Source organism: Pan paniscus, chromosome 4, assembly GCF_029289425.2.
Source record: "Pan paniscus chromosome 4, NHGRI_mPanPan1-v2.0_pri, whole genome shotgun sequence".
Taxonomy (NCBI): Eukaryota; Metazoa; Chordata; class Mammalia; order Primates; family Hominidae; genus Pan; species Pan paniscus.
The window spans coordinates 94,157,139-94,184,078 of NC_073253.2; the positions used below are offsets into that span (position 1 = coordinate 94,157,139).

Consider the following 26,940-nt stretch of genomic DNA (forward strand, 5'->3'; position numbering starts at 1 on the left):
TAAATGAATACAGAAATCTTTCCTTTCATATTCTTTAGGCAGTAGTACTGGCTGGAGATAAAAGCAACAGCCCGAGGCTATGCTACTCTAGTTGCACAGGTTTATTGTTAGAATGTCTTTACCTTGGGTATTAGAAATACTGAATAAAGTATTTATTTTATTGAGTTGTTCTTTAGTACGATAAAGAATATGCAAAAAGAGCTGGGAGCGGTGGCTCATGCCTGTAATCCCAGCACTTTGGAAGGCAGAGGGGGGCGGATCACCTGAGGTCGGGAGTTCCAGACCAGTCTGACCAACATGGAGAAACCTCGTCTCTACTGAAAATACAAAACTGGCTGGATGTGGTGGCGCATGCCTGTGATCCCAGCTACTTGGGAGGCTGAGGCAGGAGAATCACTTGAACCCTGGAGGCGGAGGTTGCGGTGAGCCAAGTTCACGCCATTGCACTCCAGCCTGGGCAACAAGAGCAAAACTCCATCTCAAAAAAAAAAAAAAAAAAAAAAAAAGCAAAAAGAGTAAGGAATATCTTATTTACTGCTATAGAATGATCTAAGATACAGTTTAAGTGAAAAAAAGATACCAAATGTTTATAGAATGTTTCTTTTGCATAAGAAAGAAAAATATTTATATATATTTGCTTGTATTTTTTGAAAAGCAACAATGGCAGAATAACCCAACTAATTTGAAAATGATCGCCTAAAGAGAGAGGGAGGGAAGAGTAGAAGGAACAGCAATTGAAATGAGTCTTCAGTTTTAGAATTACGTAAATGTTTTACATGATTTTTTTAAAAAGAGATTTTTAAAAATGAAAGAAAAATATACATGGGGCCAGAAAAAAAATTAGACTTAAAACTTTGAGCTAAAATAGGTGAAAAGCCTCTCCCTAATAAAGTAATTTTATTTCCACCTACTGCTGCAAATGCTCTTTCTAAAATAAAAAGCTGATGGTGGCCTTTCTTTTTTGTCTTCTGTTCTATAACAAAGTTCAACAAACATCTATGAGACCTTTCAGGATCTCTCTCTAATTCTCCAATCTATTTTCAACTAGTTGCTCACTTAAATCCCTAAGTTCAAGCTATGGCAAGCTACATGTAATTCTCTGAAAGCCACTTACTCTTTCCACTTCCTGCCTTTGTACCATTCCTTCTCTTTTCTTTTTATTATGTAATTTTTTGAGTCCCACCTCACAGCTACTCCTCCAGCAAATCTCTGCCAACTCTATCCCAACCCAATGTTAAATCAGGTTTACTTCCACAGCACTCCCAAAACTTCTGGAATATATACCTCTATCTTGGTTATGAGCAAACGATGTAATAATCACTGTAGTGTTTTTGTTTTCAGGTACCCTACCTAAGATCTTATGTTCCTTGAGCGCTGGGATTGCTTTTTGCTGCTCTCATGTCAAGCATTAAATGAAGAGTACAATGTTTCATGGATAGATGAATAACTAAATAAGTAAATCAAAGAGATATAGGGGACACAGTTTTACATAATTTATGTAAAACTCACAAATTTGGCTATTAAATCTCTGATCTCCAATTAATATTTTATTTTAGGTAATAACCAGTATTACTAATCTTTTATAAAACTGAAATATCTGTACAACATTTGAATTATCCTTAAAGTGTATTAAATCTCACCAGCACAACAGTATTAAAGTGGTAGGTAGATTGCTAAAAACACTGAATTCTTAATTCAGATAATACACCCACAGAATAAATAAATAAATAAATAAACCCATTGAATTCTTTTCCTCAATTCACGAAAGAAAAACCACCATTAATAGGTACTGTGATAAAATTATAGTGTTTTCTTAGGGTAAATTAAGGAGAAATACCACAGTTAAAAGATAAAACAGTAATTCAAATTAAAGTGTCTTTTCAAGTTTAATATACAATTTCAAATATAAACTACAGAGCAATATGATAAATTATCATGAATCTATCACCCAGCTCCACAATTAGCAACTCATACCAATCTTGATTCAACTAAGAAACTATTTGTAAACACTTGCAATACCAATATCTCTTAAAAGATCACTTCGTTAATATTAAAGATATTTAATATTATTAAACATTAAATTAAGTACACTGAATATTAAATATCCAATCAGGCTATCCCTTTAGTCTCATAATTGTTTCTTCCACTGTTCTGCTTTCCAGATTTTGCTAAGCGCACCCTTGTGTTATCATTTAACATATTTTTCTATCCCTTGTATTTCTTATAAACTGGCTATTATATCTAGAGGCTTGATCAGATTCAAATTCAGTTCTTCTTGACAAGAATAGTTTATACGTGGTGTTGTGGACTTCTACCAGATGGCATTTAATGTTTTGTTGTTTTCTTTTGTGTGAGATTTAGTATAAATCTGTGGATTCAGGTACTGCCAGCCTTATCCATCCATTATAAAGCTCCCCATCACTTCATACCTAGTATTCTTAGCAGCCACTGATGATGATATGTCTTCCTCCATTAATAAGAGGCAGTAAAATGGTGACATCATTCATCAGTTACCCAAAACATCTTTTCTTCATTACACTTCTATAAAGAGAAACTTTCCCTCATCATATTTGTTAACTCTGAGGTATAGTTCATGAAGAAAAGGGGTTTTATTTCTTTTCCTTATTTACCAGTTTTCAAAATAAGTTAAATCGCCAGCATCCTTCAAAGTAGACCAACAATTTTTTAAGTCCCATTATGAACTCATGGATTTGAACTTATTTTATAAATTTTAATCTACTGTCAGCATCCTTGTTGATTTCCAAACTCTCCCATCTTTTTCCAACAGGAAACCCTTTATTAGCTCTTAAGTCCTTCTGACAAGACCTGAAGTAGTCTTTGATAACCTGCCTGCCTTTCTAGTATGACAGGATGTACCAGGCTCATCTTGCGTATTTCCTGCCTGAGGCTATAACCCAGCCATTTTATCAAAAAGCCCTTCTATTTATAATAAATTAGAAACTAAGTTGCAATCTAAGTACTAGGTGAACCTATTACTACTGGACTGGTTGCCTTATTTAGGATGTATCAATGGAATGAGCTAGGATGTGTGTATTTGTAGAGAAACTACATTAAGAATTCATGTAATTCAAATTCAAAACTTCAAGCTTTTTAATTCCATTGCATGTTCATGTCATCACTCGGGTTGAGTTGGTTGCAAATGGCACTATTTATTTGCTTTATTTCAATTTTAATAGTTTCAAAATAATACCATTATCATAAACAATATGATTATTAAAGTTAAGATGACTATGCAATTCTTTTTGTTTTCAGGAATACTCACTTCTACAGTCAAATAACTGCTATAAAGTCAGGTAAAATAATGTATCTCTGTGTGACCACCAATTTGGCACAGTTAGGACCATCTGCTTTTTAAAATAGAGACTGCTTTCTTACTAATTTTGATTTTATGTTGCTTTATTTACTTGGATCCAACTTCAGAGCTACAGAACAAGCTATCGTCAGAAGTTCAGCTTCCATTCTTGACTCCTCTACACTATGTCCTCTCTTCCCCTATAGTAACCATTCAAAAATTTTTTATTTTCCCCTTTTTTAACATGAGCAAATTACAAATAAGAATGTTTATATTCCCCTTTCACAAATAATCATTAACATATTTTACACTCTTAAATAAATGGTAGCAGATTATATACACATTATATCCTGGAGATCATTCTGCAGTAGTGGACTTATTATTCTTTGTGAAACTGCATATACTCCATTTTGTAGATGCACCATAGTTTCATGTGCCTCAAGGATGTACATGTTGTTTTCAGTTCTCTGATTCTACAAATAGTGATACAAAAAAAAATGGCCCTCTGCAGATATCTTTTTTATTTATGACAGTGTGTATTTTGATGTGCTATTTAATCAACCAATGTAAACTCATCCTCTCTGAAGTTTTAAATTTACAATCACCTAGCACCTAGATCCTGACTTCTAAATACTACTGCACACTTAAATAAACTACAGCTCCTTTGAGAAATGGCAGGCTCTAAGGCTGCAATAGGGAAGATACAAGATGAGTCTAACAACCTTCCTGTGCTAAAATGAAAAAAAAAAATATATATATATATAGAGAGAGAGAGGCATGTCAAAAAGGACAGAGGAAAAACAAAAGGACATGAGAGCCCACTTGAAGGGGCTTCCATTGACCAAATCTGATTTGAGCATAAAAATAAAGACAGTTAAGGATCACCGCTCAGTAAATAAAACAGGAACCCTTGAGTCTGTGCTGACGACAGAAACAGACACACAGAGGAGGGCTATGATAGAGCTCTGAATGTCAACTGGTAAGGGTATTAGTCTTAGAAAACCATAATTATGCAATCATCACAGAAAATGCTGGTTTGGGCAAAAAATCATCAATGGATACTACATCTAGGGGAAGTTTGCTGAGTAGGATAATTTACATAGACTCAAAGTGTCTTCTCACAAATTGCTTCTTAGCTGTAACAGATGAATTAGAAATCACAGTGGAGAAACCGGACACCATGTCCTGGTGATTGAATGTAGCATCACTAATAGGGACAGACAAACAATGTGAGCTCCAGCTGTGAAACACTTTAGAAGATATATCATTACCAACATGGTTCTCCAGCCTGGTACGCAGAGTAAGGAATGCATAACTTGGATCTAATGATAAGTGAATACCAGAAAAACCCAAATTGAGAAATATATTCTATAAAATAACTAGCTTATAGTCTTTCAAAATGCCAATGTCATGAAAGACAAAGAAAGAGGAACTGTCCAGAATGAAGGAGATTAAAGAGATATGACAGTCAAATGCAGTATGTAATCTCTGTACGGAAAGATGATTGAACAAACTGGAATGCAGACTGAGAATTTAAGTACTCTTAAATCAGTGTAAATTTTCCTGAACTTAATAAACAATATAGGCCTTGAGTAAAAGAATACTTTTTTTATTCTAAAATACATACTGACTGTTACAGAGAACGGTCTAAAAGAAAAAAAAATTTAAAAATATATACTGAAGTGTAAGAGGTGTGATTTCTGCAACCTACTATATCACAAGTTTTCTTTATTAACATCCAAGATTGTGAAATCTTCTTTGCAGGTAGTGAAAATGTACAATGATGGAAAAATTTAAAAGCCACAGAAGTGAACATAACAGGCAAGTAAACATTCAATGTATGAAAAATGAAAATACAATTATCTAATGTATAATGTGTCAATAAATTGGCCAAACTAGGCCAACAGAAATAAAATAACTTAACAAAACTTTTAAAAAAAATCTGAAAAGATAAAAATGAACATTAAAGAAGGCAAATGTCAAACTGGGCACGGTGGCTCACACCTATAACCCAGCACTTTGTGGGAGGATGAAGCAGGTGGATCATTTGAGGCCAGGAGTTCAAGACGAGCCTGCCCAACATGGTGAGACCCCATCTCTACTAAAAATACAAAAATTAGCCAGGTGTGGTGGCACATGCTCGTGTTCCCAGCTACTCAGGAGGCTGAGGCATGGGAATCACTAGAACCCAGGAGGCAGAGGTTGCAGTGAGCCAAGATTGAGCCATGGTACTCCATCCCGAGCGACAAGGCAAGACTCTGTCTCAAAAAAATAAAATAAAATAAAATAAAGAAAGCAAAGTCAAAGTATACAAAAGTCACCTCGGCAAGTGCTAGTAGCACTAGAGAAGAGACTGTTTACGTGTATTTAAACATTATACGTAAATTAGACAGCTTATACCAAAGCTTTACATCTGTTATTTATTTTCAATTATATTAAATAACATATACATTTATTTACTTCTGTCCTTAGCACATAAAGATTTTCTTTCTTGTACATATAATTTCCCTACTTTTTCTTTCCTTTATTTTTTTAACCTGTTAACAGTGATTAGCTGAATTAGATTCCAGTTGGGGGTGCTGGGGAAACCCTGATAAGGTAAACTAATTTTCCACAGAATTATAATGGAGGATTGTGTGCTTGACAAAGAGAGCTATAAATAAACAAATCAAAGAATTTTATTTACTAAAGAATACAGGATAGTGCACTAAATTCTCATCCTATGCCTCTTGTTCCCTTCCACCTATAGCTACTGCTTAAGTGTCAATGTCATTCGAAAGAGCTTCTTGCTAGGCATGGTGGCTTACACCTGTAATCCCAACACTTTGGAAAGCTGAGGCGGGAAGATCACTTGAGGCCAGGAGTTTGAGATCAGCCTGGACAACATAATGAGATCCCATCTCTACAAAAAAAATATATAAACTTAGCTGGGGGAGGTGGCATATGCCTTCAGTCCTAGCTACTCAGGAGGCTGAGGGAGGAGGATCCCTTAAACCCAGGGGTTCGAGGCTGCAATGAGCTATCAACTGTGCCACTGCACTATAGCCTGGACAAGAGCCAGACCCTAACTCTTAAAAAAAGGGGAGGCAGCCTTCTTTTAGGGAATTCTTGAAAGAATTTTTGGGCGCACACTTCCCCCATAGGGTAAATTTGGGACTAACTTGATGTTCTGAAGTTCAACCATAAATTATTTTCCCCTAGCTCTCTAGCCCTTTCTTCTCCCTCTAGTTGTATTTATATCTGTACACTGGTTAGATGAGCCTCAGGTTTCTGCCACATAGAACTAATTATTTAATTATTTAATAAAAAAAAGAAAAGATGTTATTAGTTGGTGCTATGTGCCAGATATTAGGTTCTTATTTAATCCTTTTATTTTCATAATACAAATACATTCAAGCTCAGAGAAGGCTGTGTAAACAAATGCCAACACTGTAATAACAAGTGTACAAATTACGAATATATATGGAGAACTGAAAGGAAGTTCAGAAAAAAGCCACTCATTTCTTACGATGAGAGTAGTAGTTTTTTTTAAAAAAAATTCCTTAATGTTTGTGGCAGAAAATGTGCCCCTCCCTATCCACCCAGTATCTATTTTGTTTGTCCTCTAGTATTAACCACCATCCCCCCAGTTTAGGTTGACACATGCCCACCCAGCTAAAGATTACCTTTCTCAGCATCTTCTACAGCTCAGTGTAGTCATGTGAGTAGGTTCTGGCCAATGAGATACAACTAGAAGTGATGGTGATGTGTGATTTCTACATCACAGCCTTAAAAATGAAGTGGCTTGCCTTAAATCCTCCCCCTTTGCATCTTCTCCCTGCTAGCTGAAAAGGGCAACCACTAGTATTGGAAGCCATACATTAAGAAGAGTAAGGCTGTCCAAAGGTTTGAACTCCCTTAACTAGGAGTGAAAGAGAAGTAGTTATATTTAAGCCCCTGTGTTTTTAGTTCTCTAATATAGTACCCTGTTTCTCTAGCTAACACACTGTACTAACATTTGTGAAATAAACATTTTGGAAAGAACAGGTTTTATACATACACAATTTTAACTCACTTGCTCATCTCTTCAACTAATGAGTATTGAGCTAGAGTTTCTATTGGGAACAAAATGCCATAGAAAAAAAATACCTTATGTGAAAGTAAAAAGATAAAATACAACTGGTCCGATTCCTGATTGAGGAACTGGAAATGGGGGAAATGCAATTACATGTATGGTTTTATAGGGAGTGATTTCAGAATTCAGCAATGTTATCTTTCTCCATACTTTTCCCTCTGTCTGGAGAATGCTTTCTCTCCAAAGCAATCAATAAAACTTTTCACTCTTCAAGACTATTAAAAAATAAGACTATTCAAAACTATGTCCTTTAGGTGGCCATTCCCTGGTTTCCCCAGGCACAGATCATTGCTCTAGCTCATGTTCCCACAATTCTTTGCTCATGTTACTAATAATTCCTTCACAATATTACAATTATTTTTATACATATATCTCTCTCCTAACTAGGTCTTGAAGATCATTAAGTCAGGACCTTTATTTTAGTTATTTTATAGACCACTGTCCACTTTAGCATGACTGTAGAAAGAATCTGGAAAGTAGTAGGTAATGACTGAATGCTAAACATTAACAACAACAACAACAAAAAAACAATTAGTGGCCAAAGTCAAGCAACGGCTTTCAAACTTTTTGGACCATGACCTATATAATACATTTTACATCATGATGAAGTATACACACACATAAATACAAAGTTTGATGAAATAGTACAAATAAAAACTATAAAAGGTTTCAGAAAACCTGGAAAACATCTTCTCATTTGTACAACTCTGAAAACCAGGTAGTTCCACTGCTTTGTTAAGACTGACCAGCAAAACAACAGTTCCTTTCAGCATTCTAAACTATCAATCCAAGACAAAACTGTATTATAAACTCTGCTTAAAGTACAATATGATTCTATCTCCTTAAAGTTTCTAACTGAAGAAATTTAAAACTGCTAAAAGTGGAGAGATACTAGGAAGAGTAACTTTTAACATGACTAATTTCAAAGATGATTACTTAGTTGTGTTGAACCCAGGATAAACTCAAAAGTAAATATTTTCTAGAAGGCAGAGAATGAGCAGATGAGAAATAAGGGCTATGGATATATACATTGAAAAGTCACTGAAAAATAGTTTCCTAACATACACCTAAAATTTATTATAGTATCAATGACATGAATGAAGAAGTCTAATTCTCTAATTTATAGTTACAACAACAAGGCAAACCTTAATGACTTTTTTCAGGCAGAAGTCTCACACACAGAGAAATTATGTTTCCAAAAAATCAAGTGAGGTGGGAGAGGGCAACAGGAGTTAAGAGATTAAATTAGATTGGCTATGAAATAAAATATGTTGAAGCTATATGGTGTGTACATGGGGCTCATTTTACTACTGTCACTACTTTAATATAAACTTCAAATTATTCATAATAATATTTAAGTTAACACAAATAATGCCTACATTTAAAAGTTCAATTTTGGCTGGGCGCGGTGGCTCACACCCAAAATCCCAGCACTTTAGGAGGCTGAGGTGGGTCGATTACCTGAGGTCAGGAGTTCAAGAGCAGTCCAATCAACATGGTGAAACCCCGTGCTAACTAAATACAAAAAATTAGCCAGGCATGGTGGCACATGCCTGTAATCCCAGCTACTTGGGAGGCTGAGGCACGAGAATCGCTTGAACCCAGGAGGTGGAAGTTCCAGTGAGCCAAGACTGTGCCACTGCACTCCAGCCTAGGCAACAAGAGCAAAACTCCATCTTAAAAAATAAATAAATAAAAGTTCAATTTTAAAGAGATTATTGATATTTAGTTTGCTTTTTAAAAAAGGTTTTGGCAGGTGTGGTGGCCCACGCCTGTAATCCCAGCACTTTGGGAGGCCAAGGCAGGCGGACCACCTGAGTTCAGGAGTTCGAGACCAGCCTGACCACCATGGAGAAATCCTGTTTCTACTAAAAATACAAAATTAGCCAGGTGTGGTAGTGCATGCCTGTAGTCCCAGCAACTTGGGAGGCTGAGGCAAGAGAATCGCTTGAACCCGGGAGGCGGAGGTTGTGGTGAGCCGAGATTGCAACATTGCACTCCAGTCTGGGCAACAAGAGTGAAACTCCGTCTCAAAAAAAAAAAAAAAAAAAGGTTTAAAAATATTTATATGCTTTTAAATTACTTTAATGAATACTGCCACAAAAAAATGAAGTTACCAGCAATATATAATTTTAAACAAAATTATTTGTTATGTGGCATTTCATCTGTCTGCATATACCTATGGGTGTGTACTGCACCTAAGAAAAAACTGCTTTTATTGTGAGTCATTTGGTTAAAAAATGCGAAATAAACAATGTAGTATGTATCAGATGCTAGGGTGGACACTGGGTTAATCCTTCACTATAAAATACATTCCAAAACTGGAATAGATAAAAGATGATTAGAAATTTTGGTACCCCTTATACAACTAATTCTGATTCTTTTATTATAAATTTTCCTTTCATATCCAACCTCTGCCTTTTACTAATGTAACTGAGAACTGAATCATTTAGAACTGTGAAAACAGTATTACAGAAGTAATAATAATCAATCTCAAGCATAAAAACAAAAAGACTCCTTGTTTTAGGCTTGTAGGAATTTAGAATGTTACTTCACTCTTCTCCAATGGCCCCATGCCTTGACATAAAAACTTTTGATCCTAGGACTCATTAGCTTTTACTAACATACTTTTCCTTAGTATAAAAATTAAATCACTCTGCTTTTTGCTTAAGCCTGTCTAAATGCCTTACCACCAAAGTCACATCACCAGGACATTTTTAACATACGTGAAATTTAAGATTATCATGGTTTTAAGCCCATCCCTCCAAAAACAAAGAAACCAAAAAAAAAAAAAAAAAAAAAAAACCTCTTAATTAATATTGGGCTTGATACTTGTCCTTATGATCAAACTTCACTCCTACATTTGATTGGCCACAGATTTTAGTATCTCTCTGCATTTACAGTGTCCACCTGACATATACATGTATTTTTGAAGACTTTTATCTCTTTCTTGATTATAAGCTTTAAAGGAACTCAAATTTTAGAATCCCATGATATCTACCACATAGTAATTGCTCAATCATCTAAATAACTATCTGAAAACAAACACTTGTATTTCTGAAAGCAACAACAGTGGAACTGAGAAATAGCTATTTGGAGTCATTCTCATTAAGAAAAGAGTACCCCGCTATTCTTGTGCCTTATGCCTCAGTTCTGAGAGATACTGTAGACACTGAATTCCAGAAGTCAGTAGTTTGAATAGAACTTTGCACATCTCCAGCTTTGTCTCTACATATTTTAATCTCAATAACTTAGATCTCAATCTATCTACACCAAAGAAACTTCTGAGTGCAATTTAACATTTAAAGTTGACTTCTGACTCAACAGTCACCTCATACCATAGTGATACATAATATATTTTCAATCATAAGCACTAATTTTCTCAGTCACACATACAAGTTGATTCTGGTACAAGATTCCTGGAATCTCTCCCTAAAACTAGTGGTTCCAACCCATTCACGTGGGGAATACAGTCCCCATTGGCAGTGTTTTTTCTGCTATGCTTCCTTTTTTTTCCTTCCTTCACCTGGAACTAAGTCACAGAAAAACTTTTTTTTTTTTTTGAGATGGAGTCTCGCTCTGTCGCCCAGGCTGGAGTGCCGTGGCACAATCTTGGCTCACTGCAAGCTCTGCCTCCTGGGTTCATGCCATTCTCCCGCCTCAGCCTCCCGAGTAGCTGGGACCACAGGTGTCCGCCACCACGCCCAGCTAATTTTTTTGTATTTTTAGTAGAGACGGGGTTTTCACCATATTAGCCTGGATGGTCTCGATCTCCTGACCTTGTGATCCACCCGACTCGGCCTCCCAAAAGTGCTGGGATTATAGATGTGAGCCACCGCGCCTGGCCAAAAACTTTTAACAATGAATAAACCTCAGGTAAAGAACTGCAAAGCTAGATGTCAAATACATTCTCCTTATTAGGGGACTTGCATACTTCTTTAATGGGGGACTATGACTTCCATAAACATCTTCCTGAGCCGGGCGCGGTAGCTCACACCTGTAATCCCAGCACTTAGGGAGGCCAAGGTGGGCGGATCACGAGGTCAGGAGATCGAGACTATCCTGGCCAACATGGTGAAACCCCGTCTGTACGAAAAATACAAAAATTAGCTGGGCATGGTGACGCATGCCTGTAATCACAGCTACCTGAGAGGCTGAGGCAGGAGAATCACTTGTTGGAGGATGCAGTGAGCCAAGATCACGCCACAGCACTCCAGCCTGGCAATACAGCAAGACTCTTAAAAAAAAAAACAAAACAAAAAAAAAAAAAAACTTCCTCTCCAACACCCTTCTGAATATATATCATTTGTTCTTTCTTTTCAAACTACATTTCTTATCATTGTTAAAATTACAAAAGTTAAAGCATGCTATGAAAACTTTCCAAATAGCTCATTAAGTGACTCTAGTAATCTACCCTCCATTTTCTTTTTACCTCACTTGCATGCCCATTTGGCCCCACAAATTTGAATATACTCAATTGCATATTTAAACTGGCTATTCCATTATCACCCCTAGATAATACTAATCTTTCTTGAAGTTAATGTATAACTTTACAACATGGCAAGATGCTGAATGACTACAGGTGAATAGCTTCATATACATGCATATGAATTTAACATGAATACAATTCTCCTGGGAATCTTATTAAAATGGAAATTCTGGCTCAGTAGATCTGGGACCTTTTAAGATGAAGGAATTGTTCTGTACATTACTGGAGTACAGAATAAATGATTCTATGCACTTGTTAAAACCCAAAGAACTGTGCATCATTGAATAAGCATTAATATATGCAAATTTTAAAAATCAACCAGTATGATGATGATCACAGGATGGAATGCAGATTGTGACAAATGAATCTAATTTTATTACAAATTTATCACATAATTACACTCAAAGGGGTGAGAGAAAAATGAACTTGACCAACATCCGAAAACAGTGTTTTGACTAGAAACTTAAAGGCTAAATATTAAAGTGTACTGTATGTAAACACCGTATTTTAGTTGCGAAATTAGTTTCTCTCGATAAAGTATATCCTAAAAATTCTAAAACTGCTTTACATGTATATTATGAGTGAATATATAAGCACATAAATGGTGGATGGTCAGAGCCAGGTTTCTCATTGTTGAGTAAGGAAGTTACAAAGCAATAAGAAAGAAAGGTTAGAATGAACCCTATAGCACAGGATTAGAGTTGGAGCCATCGGTATGAACTCACGTTTATGTATGAGATAATATGTATACAGACGTAAGGATACAGAAATGACTATAGATATGTAGGTATACATAGTATACCTACATATATTACCTAGCTCTGTCTACTTTGTTCACTGAGAGGAAATAAAAGCAGTGACACTTGAATACCAACAAGCACACCCAGTACCCAAATCTTGGTTTCTAATGCCATTCTCCAAAAAAATGGAACCAAGGCTCCTTGGAGAGTGGCTGATTCTAGGGTAAAAGTAAGGCAGTGTGTAAAAGAAACATACGAGCCAACCTAAAAAAGCTTCCAAGAGCCAAGGCTAGATCAATTTAAGTAACAAAAAAGTCAACTATTATACATTAGATACATAAAATACCTATTATACATAAATATATACAAATATGTATTTTATAGAGTTGTAATCCACTAAGCTGGATTACAACTCAAAGCACATACATAAATCCATACATATATAAACGATTTAGAAATTTCCTTACAGAAATTCCATTTAATATATGTAAATACTCCCCCCACCAGGAGATGGAATTTAATTCCTATCCCAACCCTCTTGAAAGTAGGCTAGACAAAATGACTTGCTTCCAAAGAATATATTATGGAAAGGGAAAAACAGTAACTTTACAGTAGAGAAACTTGCAAATACTACCTTCACCAAGTGAGAGGTTAACACCACCAGTAATGTCATGAGGATAACATGTTTCCCATATGATGTGACTAGCACACTTTATCTTTGTGGTATTCTTTCTAAAAACCAATAACCCTAGTTTATCCTAAGAACAATAGACAAGGCCAGGTGTGGTGGCTCACACACCTGTAATCCCAACACTCTGGGAGGCCAAGGTGGGTGGATTACCTGAGGTCAAGAGTTCAAGATCAGCCTGACCAACACAGAGAAACCCTGTCTCTACTAAAAATACAAAAATTAGCCAGGCATGGTGGTGCACACCTGTAGTCCCAGTCACTCGGGAGGCTGTGGCAGGAGAATCGTTTGAACCCAGGAGGCGGAGGTTGCAGTGAGGTGAGATCGCGCCATTGCACTCCAGCCTGGGCAACAGAGCAAGACACCGTCTCAAAAAAAAAAAAAAAAAAAAAACACACACAGACAAATCTAGATTTCAAAGACATTCTACAGGATACCTGGCCAGTATTTCTCAAGATGGTTTAGACCATGAAAACTAAGGAAAGACTTAGAAACTCTCACAGATCAAAGGAGACTGGGGAGACGTGACAACTAAATGCAATGTGGCACTCTGGATTTAATCCCACAACAGAAAAGAGGGAGTTAATGGAAAAATCAATGAAATCCAAGTATAGAGTTTAGGTAATAGTTTTTTAAAAAAGAATTAAAAAATAAATAAAATGGCTATAAATCTTGTTTCCCCATCTGGAAAGTGGGAATCATAACAATGTATACATCACAGAAGTTTTGTGAGGATGAACTGTGATAATTCAAGTAATGCACAATGCCCTATGTACATCATGCTAGGTTAAGGCACAGTAAGAGCTCAACAATCATCAGTTGCTATTGTTACTGCTTCCGGAGAAACGAAACTTACCTAGCCTCTTGCTAGTCCTGCTCAAGACACAGTTAATTGGAGGTTCGCAGAGAATGAAAACCATGTGTAACAACATCAATAACAAAGTGGCAAGATGCTATGACTCCAGATGAATAGCTTCATATAAATGTGTATGAACTTAATACATAAGAATCACTTGGAATCTTGTTAAAATGAAGATTCTGATTCAGTAGGTCTGGGGCGAGGCACAAGGTTCTACAGTTATAATAAGCTCCCAAATGATGCCAACACCACTGGTCCACGGACCACAACTGGTGCAACTTTTCTATTTCTGTAGTTTTAAATATTTCCCATTTTAAAAAAAGGTTAAACATTTTCTCCATTCATCATAAAGTAATACTCATTTTAAAACACAAAACTGCACCATATATAACCCATCAGTCATCAAGATCTTAAACAAGCAACTACTTAAGCAGAGTAAAAGGGGTAACATCACATTAATGTTTGCCCACACATTATGACTACATACAGAAAAGTAATCTTTGAAAGGTAACTCATACACCATTCTGATCTTTAACCATATAGCCATTCCTGAAGTAAATCATCACTCAAGATAACTTATTTAAAACTAAAAAAAGTCAGCCAGGCGCAGTGGCTCATGTCTGTAATCCCAGCACTTTGGGAGGCCGAGGTGGGTGGATCACAAGGTCAGGAGTTCAAGACCACCAGCCTGGCCAACATGGTGAAATCCCATCTTTACTAAAAATACAAAAATTAGCGGGGCGTGGTGGCAGGCACCTATAATCCCAGCTACTCAGGAGGCAGAGGCAGAAAACTGCTTGAACACAGGAGACGGAGGCTGCAGTGAGCCAAGATCGTGCTACTGCACTCCAGCCTGGGCAACAGTGAGACTCCATCTCAATTAAAAAAAAACAAACCACACACACACTAAAAAAAAGTCTACCAGGATTTGAAAAATTTGCTTGCAAATACCACCACAAATCCACACAGCTGCAAATTGATGCTTTGAAATCTTCCAGCATTATCTTTAAAAAGCTTCACTTCAGTTACATAAAACTTTGTGTTGAGCTGTAACTGTTATACAGGTGCATCCTGGCCCACATTTCTTAGTAACTAAATTTCAAGACTGTCAGCAATAGCATAGCCAAAGAGACATATTTTTCCTGTGTATTCTTCTTCCTTTCAGTGAATAGTTATAGAGAGATCTCCAGACAGAAAGAATAGTTAAAAAAATTTTTTTTCAATAGAAAGCTAACTGTAACCTGCAAATGCCAAATGAATTCTTTCTTAATTCTATTCCGTTTAATAAACTTTCACAAAAGAAAAAGGAAATTTTGAAGCAAAAATACATTATAGAATTCTAGCCACTAAAAAACCAAAATTTACTTTAAAAAGCTACTTACAATGAATATCAACTTTAGAAACAAAGTATATTTCTAATCTAATTATATTAGAGGCCAGGCACGGTGGCTCATGCCTGTAATCCCCAGTGCTTTGGGAGGCCAAGGCGGGCAGATCACCTGAGGTCAGGAGTTCGAGACCAGCCTGGCCAACATGACGAAACACCGTCTCTACTAAAAATACAAAAATTAGCTGGATGCAGTGGTGCATGCCTGTAGTCCCAGCTACTCGGGAGGCTGAGGCAGGAAAACTGCTTGAACTCGGTAGGCGGAGGATGCAGTGAGCCGAGGTCATACCGCTGCACTCCAGCCTGGGCGACAGAGCAAGACTCTGGCTCAAAAAAAAAGAAAAAAAATTACTCTATATTAATATTCATAGTTATAGAAACTTTAGTTTTTTTTGCAAGAAAATCCCTCTACCTCTAAAGTTCACCTCCTCAGTCTTTTAACTAGGCACAATCTCCCTTCTTTGTAATGTCTTATGACAAAAGCTTCTGGGGAAGGGAGTGGGAATTGAGTGTTAATGACAGTAGAGCATAGTATAGCAGCGGTAAGAAAGAAAATGAAGGCAAAAAAGAAGGTCTCTCTCCTGATAAACTCCAAGGCAGTTGTAAAAACTAGATAACTTGATAACCACACTTTTCAGAAGCACACAAAACCTGTATAGCAGAATTAACAACTCCGAATAATTAAAGAAATATGCTTTGCAATTATTTAAGATGAGTATGCATTGTAAAAGATTCCTTAAATTTGATTTCGCAAGGTTTAATTTTTTTTTTTTTTTTTTTTTTGAGACGGAGTTTCACTCGTTTCCCAGGCTGGAGTGCAATCGCGCGATCTCCGGCTCACTGCAACCTCCGTCTGCCTCCTGGGTTCAAGCAATTCTCCTGCCTCAGCCTCGCGAGCAGCTGGGATTACAGGCCACCACACCCAGCTCATTTTGTATTTTTGGTAGAGACAGGATTTCTCCATGTTGGTCAAGGTGGTCTCGAACTCCCAACCTCAGGTGATCTGCCTGCTCGGCCTCCCAAAGTGCTGGGATTACAGGCGTAAGTCACCGCACCCGGCCACAAGGTTTAATTTTTTTTCACCTGTAGTATCAAATTGGACTTATTACTCCTCCTCGCTTTAGATACAGCAGAAAAATATATAAAATATTGGAACAGGTAAGTAGTCAGAATATACCAGCACATGATCTGTCTGCATATCCAACCAGAAGATTTACTCTCGAGTCTTATCTCCTATTTTATGAGTAGTTTGGTTCCTTTGTTTCCTCTAGGTATTTCTACCTACTAACCATTCCATTCCAACTATGAATAAGAAAATGTGAGGCCGGGTATGGCAGCTCACACCTGTAATCCCAACACTTTGGGAGGCCAAGGTGGGAGGACTGCTTGAGCCCATGAGTTCAAGACCAGCTGAGGCAATATGGTGAGACCTCATCTCTACAAAAAATTTTAAAATTAGCTGAGTGTGGTGGCATGCATGCCTCTCAGGATGCTGAGGTGGGAGAATCGTTTGAGCCCAGGAGGTGGAGGCAGAGGCTGCAGTGAGCTGAGACTACACAACTGTACTCCAGCCTGGGTGACAGAGTGAGGCCCTGTCTCAAAACAAAAGAAAACAAAAAAAAAATTGTGGGTGGACAATATGACTCTTCTATTTACTTAACTATAGTCAGTAGTCAACATACCTATAGAGATTTGAATCAAAGCTGAGATTCAAAAGTCTTTTAATTAAACCTCAACTCTGGTGATTCTAGTAAAACTTTACTATTTGAAACTTTACGATGCACTTTGTAATTAATTAAAATGAAACTTCAATATCAGTTCAATCCTTAGAGTTGAGGCAATCATATGAGTTTTAATTAATGCAGAGATAGCATCAACTCAGGTTTTATAACTCCTAGACCAATACTTGTTCAAGTAATAATGCTGCTTTCCGTAACTGTTCCTTATTTTATTCTCTATGATGTTCTTGTTTATCCAAACAGTATGTATGAAAGCTGATAAACTAAAGTATAACTAGCAAGGTCAGAAAATTCCAAGTGTCAGGCCTGGCGTGGTGGCTCACGCCTATAATCTCAGCACTTTGGGAGCTCGAGGCAGGTGGATCACTTGAGGCCAGGAGTTCGAGACCAGCCTGGCCAATGTGGCGAAACCCCATCTCTACAAAAAAAATACAAAAATTAGCTGGAAGTGGTGGCTAGCGCCTGTAATCCCAGCTACTCCGGAGGCTGAGGTAGGAGAAACACTTGAGCCTGGGAGGTGGAGGTTGCAGTGAGCCGGGATCACACCACTGCACTCCAGCCTGGGCGACAGAGCAAGACTCTGTCTCAAAAAAAAAAGAAAAAGAAAAGTCCAAGTTTCAGATCAAATACAAATACCACTATTTAGTTTTCTATCTAACATTTTTTCTTAATCTTCCTAATTGCCAAAACTTTCCTGTTTCTTGTCCACCCCCATGTCTCCATCACTGTAATTAAGGTTTTTTTAATATAGTATCCTGTGTTACACAAAACATGCTGGTTACAATAAGCAAATATTCAGTGCTCATTATCTCAGAAAATATTTTAAGCCCTTTACATGAAGCATCTCAATCCTCAAATTTTTTTTAAATTTTATTTTTTATAAATTAGAGACAAGGTCTCACTATGCTGCCTAAGCTGGTCTCCAACTCTTGAGTTCAAGTGATCCTCCTTCCTCAGCCTCTCAAAGTGCTGGGATTACAAACAGGATCCAACAAGCCCAGCCGTGAACTTTAAATAAGATAAACAATAGTTTAATCCCCTCTTTATGGGGCAAAAATCAGAGCCTCAGAGATTAAGTAATTTGCCCTAATTCACACAACTAATAAGAGGTAGAAATAGGGTAAGCAAACAGTTTGACTCCAGTGCCCACATTCCTAATTTCTATATATGATAATGCATATAACTACATGGATTGTAAACTAATGTGCAGATAACTCAAAATTTGAGAGCTACAGAATTTAAAGAATCTTCTTTGCAAACACTTGACCCAAGCAAGAACTCTTAACTCCTTCACAGATAATTAAAACTCCAATCTGAAAATAAAAAAGGGCCACAGTAATATTTCAACAAATGTCTGGCTCAGCACTGTCTAAAACTTTCTCCAGTGATAGAATGTTTTCTATGTGCTGTCCAATATGGTAGCCACTAGCCACATGTGATTATTCAGCACTTGAAATATATCTAGTATGACTAAGTAAATTCTGAATATTTTGTAATTGAAGTTCAAATAGCCACATGTGGCTAGTGGTTACCACACTGGACAGTACAGGTATAGAAGACAAAATGCCAGAAAAAGATGAGTGAAAAAATTTTTATTGCCTTCATCTAGAAATTTCACTAACAGTCAAAACAATTTAAATCTATTATACATGCTCCAGCTTAATTATTAGCTCAAATATAAACTTCCAAATAGATTTAAGTAAAAAAAAACTTTCTATATTTAAGATCTACTGTGTATCTGAATGAAAAAAATAATTAAAACCTGTATTATGAAAAAAGGTTCGTATATCAGAATTTTTTTAGTATTTGGATAGCTAAGAGGAAAACCTGAAAACTCTGCTACCTATGAGGAAAACTAAATAACAACAATAACAATAAAGAAAAAAGAGTCAAGTTTTCAACTCTCTTCATAGTAAACAATTGATAAAAGTGCTTACTTACCTTGATTCTCCACTACTGTTTCTAACACTTTCTTCATCACTGTGTCCATTCATTGTAAATTATTATCAAGAAGTTTTAAAGTAAAATATAAATCTTCCCAGTTTAAAAGATGAATATAAATACTGACTCCTTGAATATAAAAATTCACAGATGAATTTTCTTCAACAGTCACAGGTTTTCTGGGACTCTCCTTTGATTCACCTAAAGAAAATATATTAATAAATTAACAAAATTTCCTGCAGAAAAAAGGTAAATTAAGCCCTGTCTAAAACGTATAAATCTACGTAGCCCAATTAGACTACAGCTGTTAAGGAAGAAGTGGGGGCCTTTTATTAAATACTTAAAATATCTAGACTTGTAATAACTACACTCCTGACTAACTAGAATTTAGTATGCTACTGCTAATATACTTCGGACAGAAAAAATTAAAATATTTGTGGAGTGAAAAGATTTTTAGAGACTAACTGCAACTAACAATGTTTTTATAGACTCCTAAAGCAAGGTGATACGATGTAACATATGCATACATCCCAAGAGTAGATAACGGAGTCTTATTAGATAACTTGGTCGAATAAATGAAGTGGGGGTGGGGGGTGGGAGGAGGTTACCTTTAATCAAGCCCTCACTCCTATCACCAAGAACTTCATACACTTGAGTGAGAAAGTTCTGAAAACGCTCCCATGGGAGAAACAGGCAAATAAAAGATACCATATACTCTCAACAAAAATGCATAGCTCAAAATAAATGTGTTATTTAACAGGTAAACGGATAGTGGGATGATAACATTTAAATAATACTTAACCAGTTTGCACTTGGTTTTTATTTTGTGAAAAAAATTGAAAAGGTAATAGAATATACACTATATCTGATTTTTTACGTAAAAAATTTGGGGCAAGAATAATGAACCAAGACACACCATTTCCACCTTTAAAGATTTCAGTACAACACTGAAGAATCACCTACAAGCCATCCACGAATAAACAAAGGAGATCTCTGGCAGGGGAGGGAGAGGAAGAAGCGGGGGAAGGAGACGTCAGATCCTTCCCCAGCCAGAAAGTACCGAGACAGCCAACTGAGAGCAGAGCTGTCCTCCGACCTCAGCAAAGAGAATTCACTCCTACGATTATTTCCATTCCACAAAAGAGGGAGGGAAACAGACTGTTACCAACTCAATGATAGCAAAGTCTGCATCTGGATCAGGATGTTAATTCTCTAGATTACTGTCCAGTAGACTCTGCAAGAACAGGTTATCTAAAAAGTAACCGTTCTACTCAACATTTATTCCTAATGTTAAATATTAATCTCAACCCTAGTCAAAGTGCCTTACTGAACAATTAAGTCTTAAAAAATCTAAGTATGTTAACAAACTGCCTTTCCCGTTTCTTCCTTTAAAAAGTTCACTCCCCTTTTCGTTCTTTCCTTTTCACCTTCCTTTCGTCCCTCAAAATGGCTTTCTCTGTACATTTTAACTTCCTTTCTCCTTCATCTCCCTTATCCGAATAAGTTCTCTGAGACCCTTTTCACAACCCTGAGTTCTGAAACTCCAAGCGCACACAGCGCTGTGTCCTCTCAAGCGTCTCCACAATGACTACCCTAAGTTATTAAACCTCTTCAATCCTCTGTCTTTTAGCAGTTGCTTTGCTCCTGCTAAGTTTTTAAAGCGGCACTCGAAAGAGGTTTGGAAACCATCCTCACTCATCCATCCAGCGCGCTCCAATCAGCCTCCCTCGCGGACCTGCCCCCCTCTCCCAGGGCCTCCATCCCGGTCCAGGAGTCCCTCTTCCCGCCTCAAACTTCCCGGAGACCCGCCCCGCGCCCTCCCAGGCTCGCCCGAGCCGCCGCCCCCTCCCCCTCCCGCCGCTCCGCACGTGCTGGGAGCCCGGGTCGCGGCAGGACCCACGCACCGGCTAAGTGCTAGCCATTTGCGGGTCTCCTCTCGCGGCCCGGTCGGCACCAAGCCGAAGAGGCCGGGGCAGGGCCGCCGGGCCGGCGCAAGGATGCGTTCTGCGGCCCCGGCCTGTACTCGCCGCTCACACGCCCCCTGCGCGCCAGGCCCGTACACCGCCACCGGCACTCACAGAGCCACCCGGCCTTCACCCGGCCGCTGGGCCGCCGCCTGGGCACCGCGCCGCGCCCGCCCTCCGCCCGGCCGGTTCCTGTCCTCTCCGCCACATCCTGACCCGCCCGCCGCCCCCTTTCTTACCGGCGGGCTTGGCGGGGCGGAGGGAGCCGACTCGGGTGGACAGCCTCCCCCGCGCCCAGGCCCGGGATCTCCGCCGCCGAGTCCTAGGGCTCCGGCGTCTCGGGGTAAGCAAGAGTCCGTGCGGGGGAGGGGGAAGGGGACAGACGCGGAGGGGAAGGGGAAGCCCCGGTCCGCAGCACCAACGCGCGATCCCCTGCGGAGTGGAGCTAACAATTCATTATTGAAGCACCAAGGGCGAGGGCAGCAAGAGCTATAAGTAACGAGTCGTCGCCGCCGCCGCCGCCGCCGCCGTCGCGCGCGCGCTCCCGCTCCCTCCGCTTATCTGCCCCCGGCAGCCGCCATGACGCCGAGAAAGCAAGCGAGCGCAACCGTCTCCGTCGTAGCCGCCGCCGCCACCGAGGTCGCCGTCGCCTCCGCCTCCCGCGCGACGTAAGCGCCTCTGCTCACTCCCCTTCCCGACAGAGCGCGAGGCGGGCGGGCGCGCGCACGCCGAAGCCTTTCTGCTCGCGCGCGGGAGGCGGGAGGGACTACGTTGAAGGGTCGTGGGCGTAGGAAAAAAGCGATTGGTGCTGGGGCAGGGCGGGGGGGGCGAGTGCGCGCACGCGCACGAATGGGAGTGCGCACGGCGGATGCGCGGAGGCCGTCGGACTCTGACTGCGCGGAGGCCGTCGGACTCTGACTGCGCGGAGACCGCTGGACTCTGGTCGCGGCCTTAGTCCGCTGATCCTCGCTTGGGTGCCCGCCCTTAGCGGCCCGGCGTTGAATTCCGGGAAGTGGGAGCTTCAGGCTCGCTCCGTGCGGGTATGGGCGCTAATGTCACTTGGGATGGTTGCGCAAGGACATCGCGGCGGACACTGACAAGGAACCGGGGAGGAACGGGGGTGGGGAGAGACTGCGATGGGACTCGGGAAGCCCGGAAGGGCCGCGCTGAATAAGCCTAAGGGGCCGGGTCGCAAGGAGTGTCGGGTAGCACAGGCCTCGGCTCAGTCGGAGCGCCAGGCCTCAGGGTCCGGGCGGGGGCTGCTGCGTCACACCAGGCAACCTGGGAACGCAACTGTTGGGCAACCGTGGTGGCCTCTCGCCACCTCTTACGCTTGGGCGATCTGCGATTGACGCATCCTGGGAGCTGATGTCCCGCACGGGCGGGGCGCCGGAGGAGGAGAGAAAATAGAGACCCGGTTGTTGACAGCCTGTGATGCCGCTTGATTCATGTGTGGGTGGCCTGGTTTAGAAATGTACCACCCTTCCTTTCTAGGTTCCTCCCCGGAGGGCGGGGTGAAGGGTGCGGCGCCGAATCGCAACAAAAAACGCTGCTCGAGGGATGTTAGTAACTGTCTCAGCTTAAGTTGCTGCCTTTTAGCTTACAGTTTGTATCGTAACTGAAACTGTGGACCTTAGTTAAATCCCTTCAGTGTGTTGGAAACATATTTTTAAGTGTATTTTTGAAACATACTTAGAGCATTTTGAAATGCTTTTTTGAAAGCGTTTTTTAAATCAAAATTCTGTTACACTTGATTTTTTTCAGTCTGCAGATGAACTTGACTCACTCAAGGTTAATGATTTTTGTTTCTTACTTATGTTTGTAGAGGCGGGGTTTTGTCATGTTGCTAGGTTGGTGTTGAACTCCTGAGCTCGAGCGATCCACCTGCCACTGCCTTCCAAAGTGCTGGAATTACAGGCGTGAGCCACGGCGCCCGGTGGCCGAGGTTAATAATAATTAAAAGTTTCTAATCCCATTGTTCAGTTATTTGATTTGGTGTAAAGGCGCACTTTCCAAGTCAGATGAGTTTGTGGTAACATGCATTCCCCAAATAATTATTTTTCCCTTGTGGGAAATATTCCAGTTTTAGGCTGCCAGCTGTTTAAACAGTTTGGTTCAAATCCTTCAAAAAAATCTCAAAACATAACTCCACATATGTATTTACTACATATTGAAGGGTATATTCACTTGGAGAAGTAGGAGAAAGCAAACAGATGCCAATGGCCTTTTTGAAAACATGTATCTATCAGCAATAATTGAATAGCAAAACGAAGTGGAACACTACCATCCTTTGCAATATTAGACAGTTTTAATACTGGGTTGTGAGGAATGAAAAGATCATACAAATCGTCATTTCTGAAGTCATTTCTGAAGTCGTCATTTCTGAACTGAGTGCTAATTTTTCATATTAAGCTTTATGTTAATATCCTTAATGAGAGGAACTTCCTGTGCCCGTAATTTCTCCAGAGAAACTATTAACATACACAGAATGTTGTAATCAGAAGTATAGTTCAGTTAATAAAGTCCTCAATTACAACTCTGACATTTTGTCATTGTCTTATGAAAAGAATTACTGTATATACAGTCTATTTTACGTTTTCCGGAAGCACGTCAGGCTGGTTTTTTGTTTTTTTACTACTAATTGTGCCATTGAATATGCTATTCTGTCATATTGTGCCATCAAACATGCTATTCGAAAAAAGATCTTGCCCAATTTGTAATAAAATATTGAACATTGGAGATTTAGATTTCGAGTAAAATCATACTTTATTGCTTTGCAGAAGTACACAGTAGGTGGAAAATTGCAACAATCTTGCCAGTTCATTTTTTAAAAAGCGTGTAGGTAATCCAAAGATACTTTTTTGATGATTTGTTATCAACATAGTTAAATTTGCAGTGTCACTTTATTTGAATAAACTAGCTTTATCTCTACTTAGTGGTACTAAATAGCCAAACAGTTGATAATCTCAACACATGACTAACAAAAAATTCCACATAATTAACATTAACCAGGAGGTTTTTGTTACTATTTAATTTCTCATTTTTTAAATTTCATATTCTTTGGGAAGAATATTACTTTTCCGGAATCCAAGACAGCATTTTGTGGGTCCTTAATTGTGATATGCTTTACTAGGTAAAGTACTAAATGGGTATTCTTAGGTGAGGATAGGCTGGGAACCACATATCCAGAATTGTGAAATATATAACATAAACAGGATAACTTGCTCCTTTGTTAGCTTTTTGGATGCCAGGGTTAAGATTTTAATTCCATAATTATGTCCTTGTTGCCTGGAGGATTTGCATATGAGAAACCACAAAAACAATCGGGACATTATTAAAATACCCTAGAATCTCAACCTGTGACAATATTTCCCATGTCCTTGCAAAACCAGAGAAAGTCTTTCCAATATGATTCTTAAATTTACAAAGTCCTCTGAATAGAAACCATGAAATCCTAAGTCATCTTCTAGTGAAGATTTGCTGTACATTTTCTGTTTTCCTAATAAGAAATTAGAGGAGTTTAGTTCCCAGTGTTGGGCAAGGGATAGGACTCAGTCACCTGGAAAGTTCTTTTGTAACTACACGTGCCTGACACTCCTATTCTTCCCCTCTGCTGATATGCAGAATTTCTAGGTTCTAGGTAGTATTTGGGAAGTTTCCCAGATTATTCTGATATCTACCAGCGGCTCATCCACCTTCTTTATGGTCACTGTATTTGGGGATTTTGAATGATAAATTCTTGAATCACTAAAAGCTAAATTTCAAACAGAAAATTGTTAGAGATGATACTAAGAGGCAAGTATGTATAAAATCTAATAGGCATTGAAGAAGATACAAAGATTCCATCCTCTACTGAAAAATTAAGTGTGCACGCAGAGTAAGAAAGAAGGTTAAGTAGCCAACCTCAAAAATATTTAAAAATTATTGCATTGATGCTGTATCACTCATTTCCTTGCCCAGATTCTTTTTTTTTTTTTTTTTTTTTTTTTTTTTTTTTTGAGACAGAGTCTCACTTTGTCACCCAAGCTGGAGTGCAGTGGTGCTATCTCATTTCACTGCAATCTCCGCTTCCTGGGTTCAAGTGATTCTCATGCCTCAGCCTTCCAAGTAGCTGGGACTACAGGCACGCGCCACCACACCCAGCTAATTTTGTGTACTTTTAGTAGAGACTGGGTTTCACCATGTTGGCAAGGCTGGTGTCAAACTCCTGACCTCAGGTGATCTGCCTGCCTCAGCCTCCCAAAGTGCTGGGATTACAGGCGTGAGCCGCCATGCCCGGCCCTTGCCCAGATTCTTTATTCACTGCTGTCCAAATACTGTTGGTCCTCTGTACCTGCAGGGATTTGCAGGTACAGAGGCTCAACTATAAGGGACTTGAGCATCCCCAGGTTTTGGTAAATGGGGGTCCTGGAACTAATTCTCTGCAGATACTGAGGGACAAACGGTACCACTCATTTTAATGCAGAAATTTTGTATTCATCCTTTCTTTTTAACTCCCACTACCGGGCTTAGTTTAGGCCTCTATTTTCTCTTTATCTTTCCCTTCAGCTTATCCTTTAGGTTTCCTTCAAACTTGAAATCTAACTAAATCAGTCCCCTGTTATATACCACATATATTTGTAAACTAAACATATATGAAGATGTATGTACATGTCATATATTCCTAGTATTTTAGTTACTTAATTTTTTCACAGACTAATCTCAGTATTGCCTCTCATCATTCCTAATGGACACTTGGTACTCTAGACACTTCTTCAGGTCACTGGAAAGGTATCTCTCATTGTAAGTGGATATAACCCATTTATCTTATGGGTCAATCTTTCATAAGTTTGTTTAAGTAAATGCCCAAGAACTGTTGAGTACCTTGACACAATTGTGCTGACAACCTATAAGACTTGTCAGAAAACTCTCTGACCTCCCTTTTAGGACATGGAATTGAGTATTCTGTAAGTGCGGCATGTCATTGTATCACAATATAGCATTTGTTTCCATACTACATTGTGAGGTCCTTGAGCAAAGAGTACTGTGCCCCAGTGCATTGTATTGATATTCATTCAAACCAGACATTCTGCTGAGGGTAGGGAGGGATTATAATACAGCAAAAACTAACACTTTCAAAGTTAAAGCCTAGTTCAGGACACAGTCACACTATAAAATCGCAACTTAGAGAAATAGTATGAAGAGACATACGGTGCTGTGAGAATCCATAATAAAGAACCCTAGTCAGAAAAGTCTCAAGGAAGTGATGTGATCGTTGTGGTCTAGAGCTGAAGAATTAATATGAATTAGGTAGGCAAGAAAGGGAAGTACAAGAGCTGCTTTCTGGGTAAAAGAAACAACATGGGCAAAGATTCTGGGGTCAGAGAGATCACGTCAGTGCACTTGCCAGTTTGCCAAGAACAGGCCGTATTCACTTTCAGAAGTGTTCAGGTTTGGATAGTAAATTGCAGGGCCATCCTATCTATAAGGGACTCTAAGAAGCATGGTTCTGCTGGAGCAAACAGCAGCTGGACAAGATGAGGCTACACAGACACTAGGCCCAAAGGCTAAGTGAAGTATGTTTTTCAAGACAATGAGGAAGCTATTGAAGGATTTGAAACTGGGTGGTAGCTTGATGGGACTGGCAAATTGAAAGTTTTTACTTTAGGTATAAATCCCAAAGAAGGATTAGATGTGGGTTGAAGTAGATACAGTATTCCTAATTAA

At 39.1% G+C, this 26,940-nt stretch overlaps 2 protein-coding genes and 1 long non-coding RNA gene across 4 annotated transcripts in view; 2 read left to right on the plus strand and 1 right to left on the minus strand.

Moving 5' to 3' along the window:
* CHD1 (chromodomain helicase DNA binding protein 1) overlaps positions 1-22,128 on the minus strand; it is a 73,948-nt gene extending 51,820 nt beyond the window's left edge. For both annotated transcript variants that reach the window (XM_034960293.3, XM_034960291.3), the window contains exons 1-2: positions 21,474-22,128; positions 19,271-19,471 (exon numbers count right to left, since the gene is read on the minus strand). In XM_034960293.3, the coding sequence (XP_034816184.1) occupies positions 19,271-19,323 (53 nt within the window). In that variant the 5' untranslated portion in view covers positions 19,324-19,471; positions 21,474-22,128. The remainder of the gene's footprint in view (positions 1-19,270; positions 19,472-21,473) is intronic.
* Positions 19,846-26,940, plus strand: part of LOC134730480 (basic proline-rich protein-like) — a 78,641-nt gene continuing 71,546 nt past the window's right edge. The window contains exons 1-2 of the mRNA XM_063604742.1: positions 19,846-19,850; positions 20,901-21,577. Coding sequence (XP_063460812.1) covers positions 19,846-19,850; positions 20,901-21,577 — 682 coding nt within the window. The remainder of the gene's footprint in view (positions 19,851-20,900; positions 21,578-26,940) is intronic.
* On the plus strand, positions 22,142-25,145 carry LOC129397796 (uncharacterized). Its single transcript, XR_008625404.2, has 2 exons — positions 22,142-22,274; positions 23,060-25,145. It is a non-coding gene; the product is annotated as an uncharacterized LOC129397796 (long non-coding RNA).